The sequence below is a fragment of the Macrobrachium rosenbergii genome, chromosome 56 (genome assembly GCF_040412425.1).
Source record: "Macrobrachium rosenbergii isolate ZJJX-2024 chromosome 56, ASM4041242v1, whole genome shotgun sequence".
Taxonomy (NCBI): Eukaryota; Metazoa; Arthropoda; class Malacostraca; order Decapoda; family Palaemonidae; genus Macrobrachium; species Macrobrachium rosenbergii.
Window position 1 is genome coordinate 22,661,417 of NC_089796.1, and position 16,517 is coordinate 22,677,933.

The window sequence follows — 16,517 nt, forward strand, 5'->3', positions numbered from 1 at the left end:
ATATTTTCTAAACAATTAGAATAATGAAAATTTTCTGTTTATAAATCAATTCACATTTCAAATGGCTGAACTCAAAGGATATACTTTGCTAAGCACCCTCGTCTCATACAACTTAATTGATGCAAAAGGAAATCTGCCACAAAAGCAAATGGATACACTGTATCAATAGTTAAAGGCATAAAAACTTTACATCCAGCACTCATTCACATGATTTCTTACATCAAATTTCTTAAAAAGCTCCTCTAACATTCTAACATATTTGTCAAGAAGAGCTAAAAGAAACAATACCCTGATGCAATACATTTTCTTCAGTGTTGTCAAACTGAAATGGGTTAATCTGATTAATGAGGATAACAGATTGTTTTCATCCGTTTCTACAAAATAAAAAAGCTAAACTAATAACATTTCCTTTGGGACAATAAGGTGTAAGAGTACAAATATAAACAGTAAAACAACATGACACTTTTATAAGGCTAAGTTGCAAAATTTGGATCACTGGGTCAGCCACACTAGATAAACTGAGCATTGCAATACTCACTGAGATCACCAGTGGCTGGTTCAAAAGATATGCATACCAGTGGTACATTGGGAAAGATTAATCCCCTCAACCTCTCCACCTACTTTCATCTATGATTAATCACAACTGTGTTCACCTTTCACTTTCCACAAGGACCGGTATTTACAACTAACTTCTGTCACGGGATATTGAATACGAGTAACACTAAACAATGCATATGGGAATATTCAACATCCTTTACGCCTCGTAACACACCATCAATAATTTTTAGCAATTAATTATCATGGCTAAGCACATAAAAGAAGCCTCACACCATAATAATACTTCATAATGACAAAAACCAAGAAATATTTACACAATGTTTTCATATTCAAGAGAAACTTATTAGAAAATTCAAAAAAGGATTCTGGACAAAAGACACACTTTTTAGCAGTTAAAGGGAAAGAAAAAGTAAAGGAAAAAACAGAGATAAACACAGAAAGTTAACAAGATTACAACAGCAAATTGAAATCAAATAAACAGCCCAAGTTACACCAACTACATTAATAACCACCTGTGGATGAGAGTCTCTTCTGACGTGGTGCTTTCCCTAACTGGGCAGGAGTTGGAGCAAGGATGAATTTTGGTTTGTCATCCAATTCTTCCTCCACTGTTACACCCTCAGGTACACTAGAGCCCAGTGTGGCCAATGGTATACTACTGGGTTTAACTTTTGGTTGGGGTTGCTGCTGCTGATTAAAATGTTGTTGAGGAGGAGACAGCTGCTGACCAGGCAAAGGCATGGCCACAGATCCGGCTGCAGGCGAATTGGTCACCACTGCTGCTGATCCACCGCCCTCACGACCTAATAGCATGGTTAAGTAATAAAAATTAATGGGCTTGACAAGTACTCTGCATGATTTCTGACACCATCAAGACCTTCTCTATAAAAGGAAGATGATGACCTTTCCCCTTTTAAAGTCCAAGTGAAGCAAAGACTAGTACTAGAGGTTTGATCCTCTTTGACTCAGTATAGATGGTGACAACCACAACAGACTTTGTAGTAGAAACTTCTGATCAAGTTTTATTTCACTATTCATTGGAGGAGGATTACGAGAGGTCTTTTTTATTTACATACCCGGAGGGAATGTTTGGTAAGGAGACTGGGTGAGTGATACTGCCTGACTAACTGCCACCTGCTGTCCCACAGCGCCAATACCCTGACGCGTACCCGAAATTAACACCATTCCTTGTGCTTGCGATGCAACACTAGTCTTTGTAACACCCGCAACTGTAATAGGTTTTATGACACTTCCCGCTTCCGACGTGCTCACCACTGTAGATGGAACAACCCGCACTCCTGCGGCTGAAGACACCGGAGTTACTGTCAACTGCTTTGCAGTTGAATCTGTGGACACCAGTAAATTACTGGGTAATATCAATTTCCCATCTGGCGTAAATGATGGCACCAGGTACTGAACGTGAGTAGGCTGACCCGTTCCCGCTGACACAGCTTTGCTAACAGCTGGTTGACTTCCAACAGATGTTGCTGGGGTGGTTTTCACCACAACATTAGTGACATGCATAGGAGAACTGCCACAGGAAGCCACCTTAACTCCTGTGTTCAGTAGCGCTAAATGTCCAGGTGACATTAAAATTGCTTTAGGAATTGAGCTCATGGTGGGTGTTGCAGTGACGGCTGCACTACTGCTACTGATGGCAGTGTGATACACCTGTTGACCACTACTCGGTATCACCTGAGTACCAGCTGGCAAAGTTACACCAGTATTAGCAATACCTCCCTTGCTATCACTTTTTGTTGTACGCAAGCTGATCGAGGTGTCCACTAAGACTGGCTTCCTCTCCTGTGTGGTCACAGTGAGATTGTGTATCGACTTGATGTGGTTCGTCTTCATGACAGTTCGCTGCCCTGTTGCTGAAGAGACATTACTAATGATCTTGATATTTGTTCCAATGTTGTTCCCACTTGCAGACACATTCATCTTCTCACTATCTGACTGTGCTATACTGTTGCTCTCTGCTATACTTCGCACTTTGGGGGATGGTGGCATAGACCTGGACAAGAATCAAACCACAAAGATTATTCATGAGACAGTAACTATCATTAAATAAGTGTTAAATCAAGTGGGCCACCCATTAAGAGGTAAGGTTAATGAATACTAAATTATATAATGTAAGGGAAGTGATAGATGCATAAGGTCAAGGGTAAAGAACAAAATAAAAAAGTTTCATTAGCAAACAAAACAAAATCTTATGCACTTTAAAATTAGGCAAAACCAGTTGACAAAAATGGTTAACTATTTGAGGCCATGAATCAAGTGCTTTTGAACTATGAAAACATTACAGGACAGCAGTGCCAAAAACTGTGATGCTACATTTGAATCTCATACAGATATACTTTCTATCTGAATGACACAAATAAGTAAAGCACACAATCACATTATAAACTACACTCTAATTTATATTAAAATACTTACACTTTTTCCACAGGGTATTTAAACACTTAAAAAAATGAACAAGAAAACTGTACCTACTTCCTACATAAATAGTGAATATTTTTACAAATTATGTAACACAGGAAACTCAATATACGTTAACTGTCAAAAGAAAAACAATACTTATTACTTTCACACTGCAGGAAATATACATATCAGGCAAAGAAGTGATTTGAACTTTTACCTGTTCCCTCACCTATTATTATATATATATATGCCCACATTCATGGTCTTTAAATGTCCCAGTACACTACAAGCTTTGTCTAACAGACAGATTTCAATGGTGGCAATGTGCATGCGCTCGAATATAAGGTATCCTGCCTCACATTTTATGGGTGCACAGGGCTGCTGACAGCTGTACAGAACACATAAAATTCTGAGGAATTCAGCTGAGATGTGTCATGTTGCTTTAGTCTTACACAAACTGGAGCACACAGAATTTCTAAGGACACAGGGATCCATAAACAGATGAAAAGGGATATCATCACTCTTCTGTTGTCTATTAAACAAAAGCTGAAAGAGTCTCAAACATTTGAAGACCACAAATGTAGGCTAATTGAAAATACAGTAATGGATAAACATTGTATAATCTCCTATATATATTTCCTGTCATTAATTTCAAGTTTCAAATTTATACTACTTGTCAATACGGTGCATATATCTTTAACTAAGCACCAATGTTCTACTAATTAACTTAAGAGAAATACATTTAAATATCCCCAATCTAAAAGCTATTATATTCTAACAGTAAAAATAATAGCACACCCTCAAGAAAAAAACTTCCCTAGAACAAAAGTGATTAACAACAGCAGGATCTAAAACCTAAAATACTTTCTTGGTAAAAAAATAATTACCCTGTTACATAAAGATATACAATTAATCAAGTTCACATTTAGTCAAGTTAGAAAATCACTACAATTTTTATAAGGATCAAATTACAGAGTGATGCAATTCCTGTACAGTTAACACACCACTGAGATCTCTAAACATGTAGAACTCTTTGTAAAACAATGTAATCTGTCAACTCTTCTCCCAGAATTAACCAAAGAAGCTACAGTATATGCATTTCCCCAAACAATGATAATGGTAATACAATACAAATACTGTACATTAAGACCTTGTTATCTTGGGATACAACAACTGGTAATCTGGGATAACTATAAATGAAATTGGTCTTATACATCTAATGGATAATTTTAATATCACTGGAATACTAAAAAATATTTTCAGATGATGGATCATTCATTCTACTAAATACATATCCAGAATATGCAGAAAAATGCACACCTGTGTAGAGTTTTCTGTATATATTTTGACATTATGTTTACTTTAAGTTTTTCATGTGATTTTTATGAAAGCATCTTACAGTGTAGTGCCTTTTCTACTGAAGTGTGAAAATGATAATACTGTAGGTACAGTAATACCTCAATCTTACGCACTTTGAGTTGCGTGAATTTACAGACACGCGAACTTTTCACTGGAAACTAGCTAACTGGCATATGTGATTTTTTCACACACACACACAACATTTGCAAAATCCTCAAGAAACCCTGCAGCAGTGGTTATGTTTAATTTTTGAAGTAATTTATAAGTTTTCATGCTTTCATGTGTAAAAAAGGTATGACAAATTTTTATTATTTTATTTTTGTACATAAATATTGTATGATACTAGCATACTTTACGTTAAAATACAGTAAAATCAGTCAGAATCACAAAACAGCAGTTGATGTACATTTCTCTCTCTCTCTCTCTGAGATAAGAGAGAGATTTTTTATGCAGATGTAACATGTATGCTTATTTGTTTTGTGTACGTAGTTTTATAGATAAACACGACGTTACTTTTGTTATTAATTTTTTCCATACTATAATTACAACTTTTTGCATTTCTATAGTAAATTATTTAAAATTTTAAAATAATACACATGGATTCCCACTCTTTTCTCTGATCCTTCGGAGTGAGGGTGTGTAACCTAACTGTCAATTATCTTAACATATTGACCCCAAAGGGGACAAAATATCGCCCACAGATGTTAAAATAAAATACCACTATGGATATAAATCATGAATTTCCATCTTTTGATATCTAACGTAAGAATAACTTCTCTCTCTCTCTCTCTTTCTCTCTTTCCAAAGTTATTCTCTCTTTCTCTATTATAAATCACGAATAATTTCCCTCTTGATATTTAACATAAGAACAAACCCAGCCACCTCTCTCTCTCTTTCATGTTATTCTCTCTGTCTCCTTAATAATTCATGAATAATTTCACTTTCTTGATATTTAATGTAAGGACAACCCCCATCTCTCTCTCTCTCTATACTGTAATGAAATATGAATTACAGTATGGTATTAAGCTGACTTTTAAATGAAATTTAAGTACTTTGGGAGCATGATTTTGTCATTTTTAGGGTTTAAACCCTAAAAATAAACATTTACTGTATGTATTAGCATTTTTAGCGACCGTACCCAATTACACAAATCCTCGCCTTACACAAGAGGTTCTGGAACCAAACCTCACATAAGTTTGAGGTATTACTGTACTGTAAACAAAGGATACATACAGTACGTGTAGATGACTATCATAATGTATGTTCAAAAGTTAAATTTCTAAAACAAAGATGTTTTGCATTTATATACCTTGTATTTTATGCTGTGTCCGTTACAGCTGTGATAAGTTTTGCAAACACACAGTTATATAAGGTACTTTAAGTATATGTTTCCTGTGAATTCATACTAGCAAAAACTAATAACTAAAAAGACCTTAGCTCCCATTGAGAGTAACTGAGGTCTCACAATACTTCTTTTCCCAACCTGAATTAAACCATCCAACTTTATAAACATAAAATTATACTTTCCTATAATCAAAGAAATTGTTAATAGTAAATATCAGTACCATCTTAACTGCCTCACAAAAAATTGCTACACTATTTTTTATAAAGAATAAATTCTCTGTTGGCTGCTGAAACTACCAATCAGCATGGGACCTAAACCACATACCACTCTTTCTGAAACCTTCTATTTTCAATGCAAGGAATCAAACCCAGACTCATCCTCTGAAAGACGAGCATAAAAACCACACGAGAATCTCAAGAGGTTAAAAAACAGGAATCTTTTTATATGAATGGAATATGCACTAACCTGAAAGCACTGCCTGTGGACTGCAGTGTGGTTGAAGGCATATGGAGTGTTGGTGTGGAAGGCAAGTGCAGAGGGGAGGGTTTCCCAGCTGCGGAAAGTTGGTCAGCCCCAAGCTGTGCTGAGCCCGTAGGACCATAAAGTGTTACTACCTCCTCTGTTAATGGAGGTCTGGAAAAGAGGCAGAGCTACATGTAGAAACAATTAAATAACTAAAATAATTTTACTCATATTACCACAAAATATGTTTATTATTAAAAAGGATCTGAAAATTTAAAATATTTTAAAAGATATTTGAATTCTTTTAAAGACACAAACCAAAGCTTTTTCTGTGGAGGATCTTATGTGCACAAGCATGAACTGGTTGTGAACTTGGAAAAAAGGGTATACCATGGTAGAGATGGAGGGTGTGGGTGGGGGAAAACCCCCCTCAATTACCTCCAATGACATGAAAGAAGAGGGGGAAGGAGTTTGTTTATCTGCTGGGCAAGGGAACTTCCTGGCCCGCAGATCAGGCTGTTTACCCCCTCTAAAACACCAAAAGTCAACTGAAACCAAGACAACCTAATTGAAGGCCAGACCTCTGGAGAACCAAGACCATGGGCTGGCACAATGCCAAGGTCACCTCCCCAAGACTATTACACTCATGAATGAGCACAATACTCTCAGAAATGCTACTCCAGCTTGGCCAGCAGGGGTTCCAGAGAAGAGGGACCTCTGAGCCCCACTGGTTCCCCTGAGGCATGACCTGCACTCTCATCAGGAACCAAAGGAATCATGCCAGATTTAGGCTCCCTCACTTGCCACCGATCTTGTGCAGAACTGGAGGCTCTCGGAGAAGGCAGAAGAGATTAAAAAGAGACTCCATCCAAACAAAGTTCAGACTCTGAGCTCCTGCCATTCTTAGTCACAGAAACCATCAAAGAAGATGGTCTTCAAGGGGAGGGACGAGTCCATTCACCACCTCTCTTACCCTCACCATGTACTCGTGGCAAACTTCAAGCATGTGAGGTAAAAGGAATTAAGAGATCTTTCCCTTTACTGAGATTGCTTGGAATGCATGCACTCCTGATAATGCAGAATAACCAAACAAGCAGATGATGTATGTCCCACTCTATACACTCCTTGAAAAAAGTGAGTGATCACCTACCATGTTGCTCTAGCGTGTGCGCCCGAGACTTTGTACGCTTGGAGCAAACAGGTTGCGCACGCTCATCTCCATGCAACTCCTTGAGGGTATGGGGAGTAAAGCTACCACAAGCCATTAAGTGCACTTGGCCCCTAGCCTGAGCACACACTGGGCTAGCAGTACATTTCCTGGGCAGAGGTACAACCACCCACCCACAGGGGATTACTTTCCCCCCCCCCTCCTCTTTCAATGATGGGAAGTGCACATAAGAACCCATCTGGACTTCATGTCTGAGGCCTTAGACTCTCCCTTCTTTCTTTGTCTAAGCAGCAAGAAGAGTCTGGGGATGGTGAGGAGGAGGTGGAAGTTGAATAAAAAGAAAATAACAATGATGGGGAGGATGAAGAGAAACAACCAGTTTCCTCCCTCTCTTCTCACAAGCCTCCCTTGTGTTCCATGCCGAAGGCTTGGTCAAAGCTAGAACCAAAGACGTCAACAAATTTAGCGTACTGGAACAGGAGGATTCCCTGAAGACAGGGAAGCAGCAAACACAACAGACACAGTTTCAGCAGCAGCCATCATCTGTGATGTCAGCTTGGGAGGTAAATTCTTTTTATCCTATATCGAGTCATTCAGAAAAGATGTTCATGATGGACTACTTGGAATATCCAGTCTATGCCAGACCTTTGTCAAGTATCACGTATCAACATCCTATTTACTCTAGTAACACAATCATCACCACCATTAGAGAACAAAGGAACTGCTGGAGGAACACTAACCCCGACAGCCCCTTTATCTCCTGGAGCAAGAGAATTATCCTTCCTTGGTGAGGAAACTCTCAGTAAGTGGTAAGGAATGGAACCCAGCCAAAAGACAAGATCTAGAAGGATCCAGTGGTGTCTCTGGTGAAGTATATCCCAATGATGCCAGTGAATGACTTCTTCCAATGATTTCCAAACCTTTTCATGAGAAGACCAATCTGCACATTCCTCACAAGGAGAAGAATGAACATATTTTCCCTGTACAAAATAAACAATGCTTATGTGGGTCAACCAAGGTAGGGGACATGAAGCAGCCACACAGTTGATCAAGTTCCCACAAAAGTGTTGCTTATGTTTCATCTCAATTACAATAAACGCAGTAAAAAAAAAAGGCACACAGAGACACAAAAAAGAAAGTAACAAAATTAAAAGTAAAATTACCAAAGTAGCAAGCTACTCATCCATATCTACAAATGAAAGATGTGATATGTCCACTCTTGTTGACAGCCAAAGAAGTGAATGGATAACACAAGTAGAGTAAGGGTATCCCCCCCTTGCACCCCCATTTCCACCATGGTGTATCCGTATTTCCAAGTTCATGGTTGTTCACACATGTACACAGAGGACCCTCCACACAAAAGGCAATACTTTGTATCTCTGTAGGAATGAATACAACTCCACATATGATTGTAATTATCATTTCTGTTTTGATTTTATCAGACTATAAAATAAAAAAAAAGAAAGCTTGAAATCATGCTAAAGGGAACTGGAAGAATAAGGGTAAGAAAAAAATGAATATGAACATACATCTTTCAAAGGTGCATAACAAACCTTTTGGGAATAAAATCGTAATCTAAACAAATTCTGAAGAAAAATATTACCTTATAAGAGAGATTACAATTACAGTATTCAACAATTTTTTAACAGTAAAATAACTGTCAACTAAACTCTGGGCTAACTTCAATGCAGAATATACCTTCCTTTGATGGGTTTGGGCTTGCACTTAACATCTGCATTTGTAGGGGGTGAGTAAGGTCTGCGAAGTCTCTCACTCACTTCCGTATCACTCTGAGTCTCAGAATCTGAGTCTCCAACTCGTTCTTTGCAAGCCAAGTCAATCTCACTGTTTGGGTCTGTGGAGAAAAACCATGCTGTGTAAATTATATTGTCAGCTGTGAAAAGATATAGTATATGCACTATAGTACAAGATATAAATAAAAGAAAATCCTAGTTACTAGTGACAAAAAAAAAATGGTTTCCAAATTGGTATACATTTTCCATAAAAACCATTAACCATAATTAGCCTACTTCTCAAGCAAATGGCTCTCCAGTTGCACACACTTGTTACATCCTGTAAGACAAAGACCACACTATGAATGACCAACCTGCACTGCATCAAACTCCATTAATCATTTTTCCCTGCAATCCAACATGTGAAGGCATTTTCTGAATTGTTCTTTCAGGATTAGCATTATTTCATGTTCCTTATCACTCACACACTCATTTATTTATACCTTTCCTTCATTCTGGTGATGGTCTGTAGTGATTTATTCTAATGATGTCTCAGGATTCTGTTCCCTTACCTACTCCATTCTTCCACTTCACTGTTAATATTCTACAGTGTGGATGTCACTTCCTTCTAATGATACAATCCTCTAAATCTATCTACTTTTCCAACCTTCCATCCTCTTCTGAATAGCTTTTTTGAAAAGTAAAATTATCTGCACTTGGATCTAATTCTGTTTAATGCCTTAAAAAATCTTCCAACTCAATATTGTGGGTAGAGTATTTAGGGTCCCTTTAAACTCCTCTTCTTAACCCGTTGTGGACGGGTAACATATATATATGTTTACATATAGCTTTGTGGTGGAGTCCGGAAAACATACATATATGTTCAAGATTTTGTGCCATACAATTTGAACGAATTTTGCGAGGAAAGTGCTCAGATCACTTCCATGGTCTATAAGTGAATCATGGCAACTCTTACCCCAACCCTAATAGCTAGTCAGTACAGCAGAGAAGGATCATTTTGCCTTAAGATGTCGTAGGGGAATGTTGTCCAAAATTCCCATCCAGTGATGTCTCGTAAATATTTTACAATAAATATACTCCGAATTTGTTACTGCTTTCTGTTATCTGTTATGATATTGTGTGAGCTGTAAATATAATTTTAAAAAATAAAATAAAAAACATTAGAAAAATACTTATAACTTGGTAAAATTAGCATATTTTCATGACTGTATTTTGGAAGAGGACACCGCACCGGGTTGGAAATATTCACTTTCAACTTCCCCTGGAAGATGCAGAAAGTTTTTTAGAATTTCTTTTGTTATACCATTTGGAGATGCCTATCTTAAATTGGTCATCCTTAAATTTAGCCTGGTCTAGGGGTGTGTTTAATATATATTTAACCTGGACTGTGACATTTAAGATATCTCACCATTCAAATATGAAAACGTTTAATTTCTATTGGTTCAAGACAGAGTTCAAAAATAGACTTATTCCACATTAGCAGTCATAGTTAGGTTGTGGAAAGCAATAAACCTTTGATCTCATTTTTGCCTTAAAATTACAGCCAACTCTCCATTATATTCAGTTAAGTTTTAGTTCAATTAGAAGGCTGTGAATCCCTAGAATATGGCTTAAGTATGACAGCCGTTTATTTGCCATGAAAGATAATGAAACAATACTGACCTGGGATAAACACAGAATTTATTTTTATATTTTCCTTCTTTCTTAGACATTACTCTTAATTAATATAATGGAAAATCTTACTTCACATGAGGAAAATAGGAGTGTATATATTCCACACACTGAAATAGATTTTTTTGGGTAAGCCATAATTTTCAATATAAAACTTAAAATTTTAAGATTACCAATTACATGAACGGGTTTATACTATATTCAGAGTATCTAAGGTACTCTTACATGTTCCCAATAGACTGTACCAGTCTCTGTTACACAAAAGTGTAAAGTTTGGGAAGATCTGGCACGCCTAACCAACCACCAATCTTTTCCTGGTCTCACTCAGGTTAGGCTAGGCTAACTCAGGTTAGGCTAGGCTAACTCTTAAGTTATCCTATCAACATACCACTTAACACTTTCTTCAGTCTGTCTGGTTCTTGCAAGTCAAATTTAACACTTAGTTTGCTTATTTCATTTCTGAAATATACATAATCCTTCACAATGAGGCATCTTTCTTCGTTATTTTTACTCGTGCTCTACATGATATTGTGCTTATTTCACTTCTGAAATATACATAATCCTTCACAATGAGGCATCTTTCTTCGTTATTTTTACTCGTGCTCTACATGATATTGACAGGTCCCTTCTTTCATTTTCACATGTAGAATTCTCACTGTACAAGAATCTTTCCTTTCATTTCCATTAGTGTCATATTTGTACTGAGGGGGACCAATGTTGACTGAGATGCTTTACATCATGAAGTAAGTTGGAAGAAACTTTTTATACTATTAAAGATCAAATCAGATTCACACTGTTGGACAAAGGGAAACTGGACCTAAGGGGACCACCATGAGTACTATAAAGTGTACACAGACCAGTAGAAGAGTTGAATGACACATGGTGAATAGTCATGAGCAGTATGGACCCTGTGCCAGAGTTGACATTCATGCTCATGACAGCAGACCTCATGAACAGGTTCCGCAGAACCACTATGATCAAGATCCATGGGAAGCACTAATTCTTCCTTGTAAATTCCAAGGGAGTGACAGAAAGCACGAGAAGAGTTGGGGACGGTGCTCGTCTGCTGGGGAGCCTTGGTAAGCAAGGAGGTGGGAGCAAGCCCATGCACCACAAGAGCCTGGTCATGAATACCTGAAAATGCTGTGAGGAGGAGGAAGAGGAGCTCACCACAATTTTGCCTCTTCCTCCTGACTTTCAATAACAGCATGCTCTTTGAAGAACAAACAAGAAATCTTTGGGTTTCCTAGAGAAGGTTTCAACTTCTTCAATACTTCCTAGGATTGGGACAGATCACCTACAGCATTCAGCAATGCAAGAACACATGAAAACAAGAGGTGCATAGTCACTGACCACACCAGGGTGGACACTGACCTGTCACCTGTCTCACAACAAGCATAGGGCAAGGATCTGTTTCCCCTCCAGCCAAATGTTCCCACCACACACTGGGAAGCCTGCAGGAGATGAGCAATAACAAACCCAGAAAGAAAAAAAAAAGTTTTGGAAAGTGTTTTATTCCATGAAGACAGTGTCATTTGCCTTTTGGCCTTTTTCTCATTTGGTCATATACCTCACCCAATGTGGCAGACACCAGTGCAACTCTGGTCTCTGCAAACTGAGCAAAGAGAATTCATATCCACATTTAGGTCAACTTAAAGCATCCACACATCCTTTCACCCTAATCGCCTACACATTCACAAACACACTTTACTTACTTGAACAGATGCTATCATTTTCAACATGACCATTAAAAAAAATTAAAAAACTAAAATTTCAGTGGCCCACATGTCCTTGCAAACACATAAAGAAAATGGGTCCACAGCAGGAAACATCTGTTCTCTAAAGTGGCCAAAGAAAAACTCAACTGTGCAGTAAAGTAAGTCATGGGTAACCTCTGTCCCTTCCCCTATCTGCAGCTAATTACCTGCTTTGTTACCAACTTGCACAGATCTCCTCTATCTAGCACAGGCAAATATTCCTTTAAGAAAAAAACAAGTTTGTATTCTTGTAGGAACAAACAATGTTATGCATAGCGCCTGCTCCAGCAATCACACATCTAGAGCTCAGATAACAAAGATGATACCCACCTGTCTTATTACTAGTATTGCCATGGGGGTGTTCTGTTCCCCCTTCTTCACAAATGACCATTTTCGAGTCGTCATCGGAAACTTCAGACCCAATGGTGTCTCTTCTAGGTACCATGGGGCTCCCACTTCCACTAGCAGTTGAGACATTGCACAGAGGCATCTGGAACTGAATAGTTGTCTGTAATCACTAATAAAAGTGAATTAAGAAACAAAATTAACACCACAGCAAAGTGACTCCAAATTCGTTTATTCTAAATTTGTCACATTCACATTCATTCCTTTCTCACAGAATGTGGTTGGGGAAAGTTGGTCAACACCTTCAAGCCCTTCACTACACTCTGTTCATAATCTTCAGTCTAAGAGCAGTTCATTTTGATGTACTTTTTATTGTTTTTCCATTGTCCTTTTCCAGCATTTTTCTTTCCTGCTTTTAGCTTCCTTGCTTTCTTACAGATTTGATTTGATTTCAGTTTCTATAATTTACAGCTCCGATTTATACTGCATATACCAATAAATTTTTTTAGCCTTGAATTATCTCTGAATTTATCACTCTTATCTATCTCCTGTGAACTAGGGCTCAAAGGTTACTCATTATAACAAAATAAAAGTACACTAGCTAAAGCAGAAGGTAAATGATAGCTAACTTCTAAAAAAAATTATCTACTTGCCTAACTGGCCAATATATATAGAAAATTATTCAATATGTGAAAACATTTAAATAGTACCAGCCTAAAAGCTTTCACAGGCAAGAATAAGCAAGTGTGGAAAAACTGAAAACATAAATTATAAGTGAATAACAAATAAATTTAAAAGAATAAATCAGCAAATACCAAAAGCCATCATTATGCAAGGTTATGATTTATCCCAGCAATTTACCTTTCATGGCAACATTTTGATGAAATTAGTGGCTAAATGAAAATTCTGCCTGCCTACTATTGAATTAGAAACCATGACTTGCTTATGCTATCAAATAATTTCTATGCTGCCAGCCTGACTCCACTGGGGGATTGGGTCCAAACCTTCCATAAGTTTCTGTACATAATGTATACAAAGCACATAAATTTTGTCTATATACAGTCAAACCTCTGCATGCTGACCTAAAATGGGGCTGAGGTTAGGTTGTTACACTGAAAAATTTACGTGCCAAATTTGGTCAAAATTCCATCCTATTAAACATGACATTTTTATAATTAAATACAGTTTTATATATACTTACCAAGTAATTACACAGCTATAGTTTCCACTTTGACAGCAGCTTAGATTCAAAATTTCCTGGGTAGCGTTTCAATATAGCTTGTGTAGGTGATCAGCCCATCCCACTAACGGAATATTGGAATGACCTAGCAAACAATTCTCATTTGTTTTATACCTTATGTCCATCAGAGGGGAAGAGGGTGGGCTCTGATTCTGTAATTACTTGGTAATTATATAAAATCTTTATTAAAAAATGTCATTTTCATATAAGTAACTTACCAAGTAATTACATAGCTGAATCCCACATTGACAGGAGGTGGGATACATGGACATGGTATTCTACTCCAAAAACATTAAGTCATGTAATGAACTTGAAATAGAAAAGTTGCTAGCAGTGAATACAATGCTTGTTGTTCCTTATTAGTTACGAGAGCCTGCGGTATAAAACTGTAACTGGATGACACTCAACTTAACCTGTAGTGGCGTAGCGGTAGAGCCAAGGGTCGCCTCTACTTATGCAGGGGCTTTGTAGCGAGGGAGTACTCCGATGGCTAACAAAGCATCAGTGGAAGTTATGCAGCTAAGGAGTTATCCAATAGCTAGCAAAACTTGAATAAGTCACCTACACTGACATAACACCACAACCCATCCATTGAGAGTGGTGGGTACTCCAGGTACTTTGTACCTCCTGGTTCCTAAAACACTCTATACCTCACCAGAAGGTGAAGAGATAGGAGAAAATCTTATGCCAGCCACTATCCTGTGGTACTGCAGAATTTACATGCTACTTAGTTGGCGCCAGTCTGGAGTTGGTGCCAGGTGAGCTGTGGAAGCTTGTGGATTGGTATAAATATCACTGGTGCCAGACTGTAGCTGGCACCAAGTGAGCTGGGCACCAGCCAAGCTGCTAGGAGATCACGGAAGCCTTAAGCTCTACAGTTGGTGCCAGGCTGTAGCTGGTGCCAGGCAAGCTGAGCACCAGGGGAGCCTGAAGCTCTGGGTGCTGGGGGTTCTATAGCTGGGGCCAAGTGAGCTGGCTGCCAGGCAAGCTAGCAGCTTGAGGCTCTGGAAGCTCTAAAGCTGGCAACAGACAGTAGCTGGCACCCGAAGAGCTGGGTGCCAGCAGAGCTAGAAGTTCAGGTTTCACTTCTAAGACAGTGAAATTTGAGGGACGATTATACTTCCAGTAGGTTGATGCAGAATGGAAGTAACGGCAATGTGTGCCTGTGAGACGTGAAGGACTATATACTTTCAGTAGACTGATGCCAAATGGAAGTAAGGGACATATGTGCCTGAAAGCTGAAAACTAAGAAGTAAAGGCTGCTCAAATAACCTTAGCTTTCACTAAAAGGCAAAATTGTTCTGAATCTGAGTTTCAGAAATTCTCTTCAGGATGAAGGACAATGAGATCTCAATCCGAGGGAGAGGGGTTCTTGACCAAACATCAAAGGACAAGAAAGCCCTCTAGATTATCAAGTCTTGTTCAGGCAAATACCTAAAAAAAAAAAAAAACTCCAATGGACAGAGAGTTCACTCTTTGGTGAGCACTCCTGGGTGCTTGGAGCATGTGCAGGTTGTAGCTAGTGTCAGGTGAGCTGGACACCAGGCGAGTTAGGAATTCGGGAGCTGGCTGGAGCTCCTGGAAGCCAAGGATGTCCGTTAAGCTCTAGGGGAAAAAGAACGGATTCAGGTCTCATATGGATCCTCATTCGGCTAAAATCAAAGGAAAAAACAAGAATAACACGTCTCTTGCTTCCTAGCTGGGGGTGTAAAAGGCTTGCGAGGTCTTTGAGAAGAAGATGAAAGACCAGGTCTCTGTGCTTGACCAGAGATAAGGATAGATCGGCACCCCTTCAAGGAAAGTGACAGAACCTAGATCTTCTCAGAAACAAAGAGGTAATCTGCAGCAGGGTCAGAGGTGTCCAAAAAGAAGAGACGCAGAGTCTGAGACACAAGCTTAGGAAGACGACCACTAAGTCTGGGAGACAGAGGAAGAGGGTGACTTCTGAATCTTGTAATGGCCTCTGCAACACGTCTTGAAGACTCTTTGAAATAAAATCCTATGGACAGTCCGGCGCCTGTCTGGGCAAGACCAGACCCCCGTGGTAGTATCTCTGAAGCTAGGTTGTCTGAGAAGACACAGTTTTGGGGAAAGATCCTGAAGAGTCCATCAGTAACTGGAAACAGGCTGAGACTGTTCAGCACTTCCTCGACCATGTAGAAGGTTCCTTGAAGAGGCAAACAGGTCCAAGGCTGGCTTGCTTCAAACAATAAAGAGATTCTGATAACTGAGGGGATCGAAAGGCCATGATGGGAAGGACATGCTTCTGACGGCCCAGTATGTCCTTCGATGCTTAGTCCCTGAATAAATCAAATGACTAGAAGACTTGATTGATCTGTCAACAGAGGAAGAACTCTGCTGATTGGTCGAGAGGAAATGCTGGATCCAGCTTCCCTGCTCAAGTAGATGTGTTAAGACTGAGGTCTAATCCAAACAC

The 16,517-nt window shown here is 38.7% G+C and overlaps 1 protein-coding gene across 2 annotated transcripts in view; it reads right to left on the minus strand.

Annotated features, from left to right (window-relative positions):
• Positions 1–16,517, minus strand: part of LOC136836742 (protein capicua homolog) — a 96,013-nt gene that overhangs the window by 64,836 nt on the left and 14,660 nt on the right. For both annotated transcript variants that reach the window (XM_067101281.1, XM_067101280.1), the window contains exons 4-8: positions 12,826–12,985; positions 9,012–9,168; positions 6,149–6,316; positions 1,635–2,572; positions 1,071–1,361 (exon numbers count right to left, since the gene is read on the minus strand). In XM_067101281.1, coding sequence (XP_066957382.1) covers positions 1,071–1,361; positions 1,635–2,572; positions 6,149–6,316; positions 9,012–9,168; positions 12,826–12,985 — 1,714 coding nt within the window. The remainder of the gene's footprint in view (positions 1–1,070; positions 1,362–1,634; positions 2,573–6,148; positions 6,317–9,011; positions 9,169–12,825; positions 12,986–16,517) is intronic.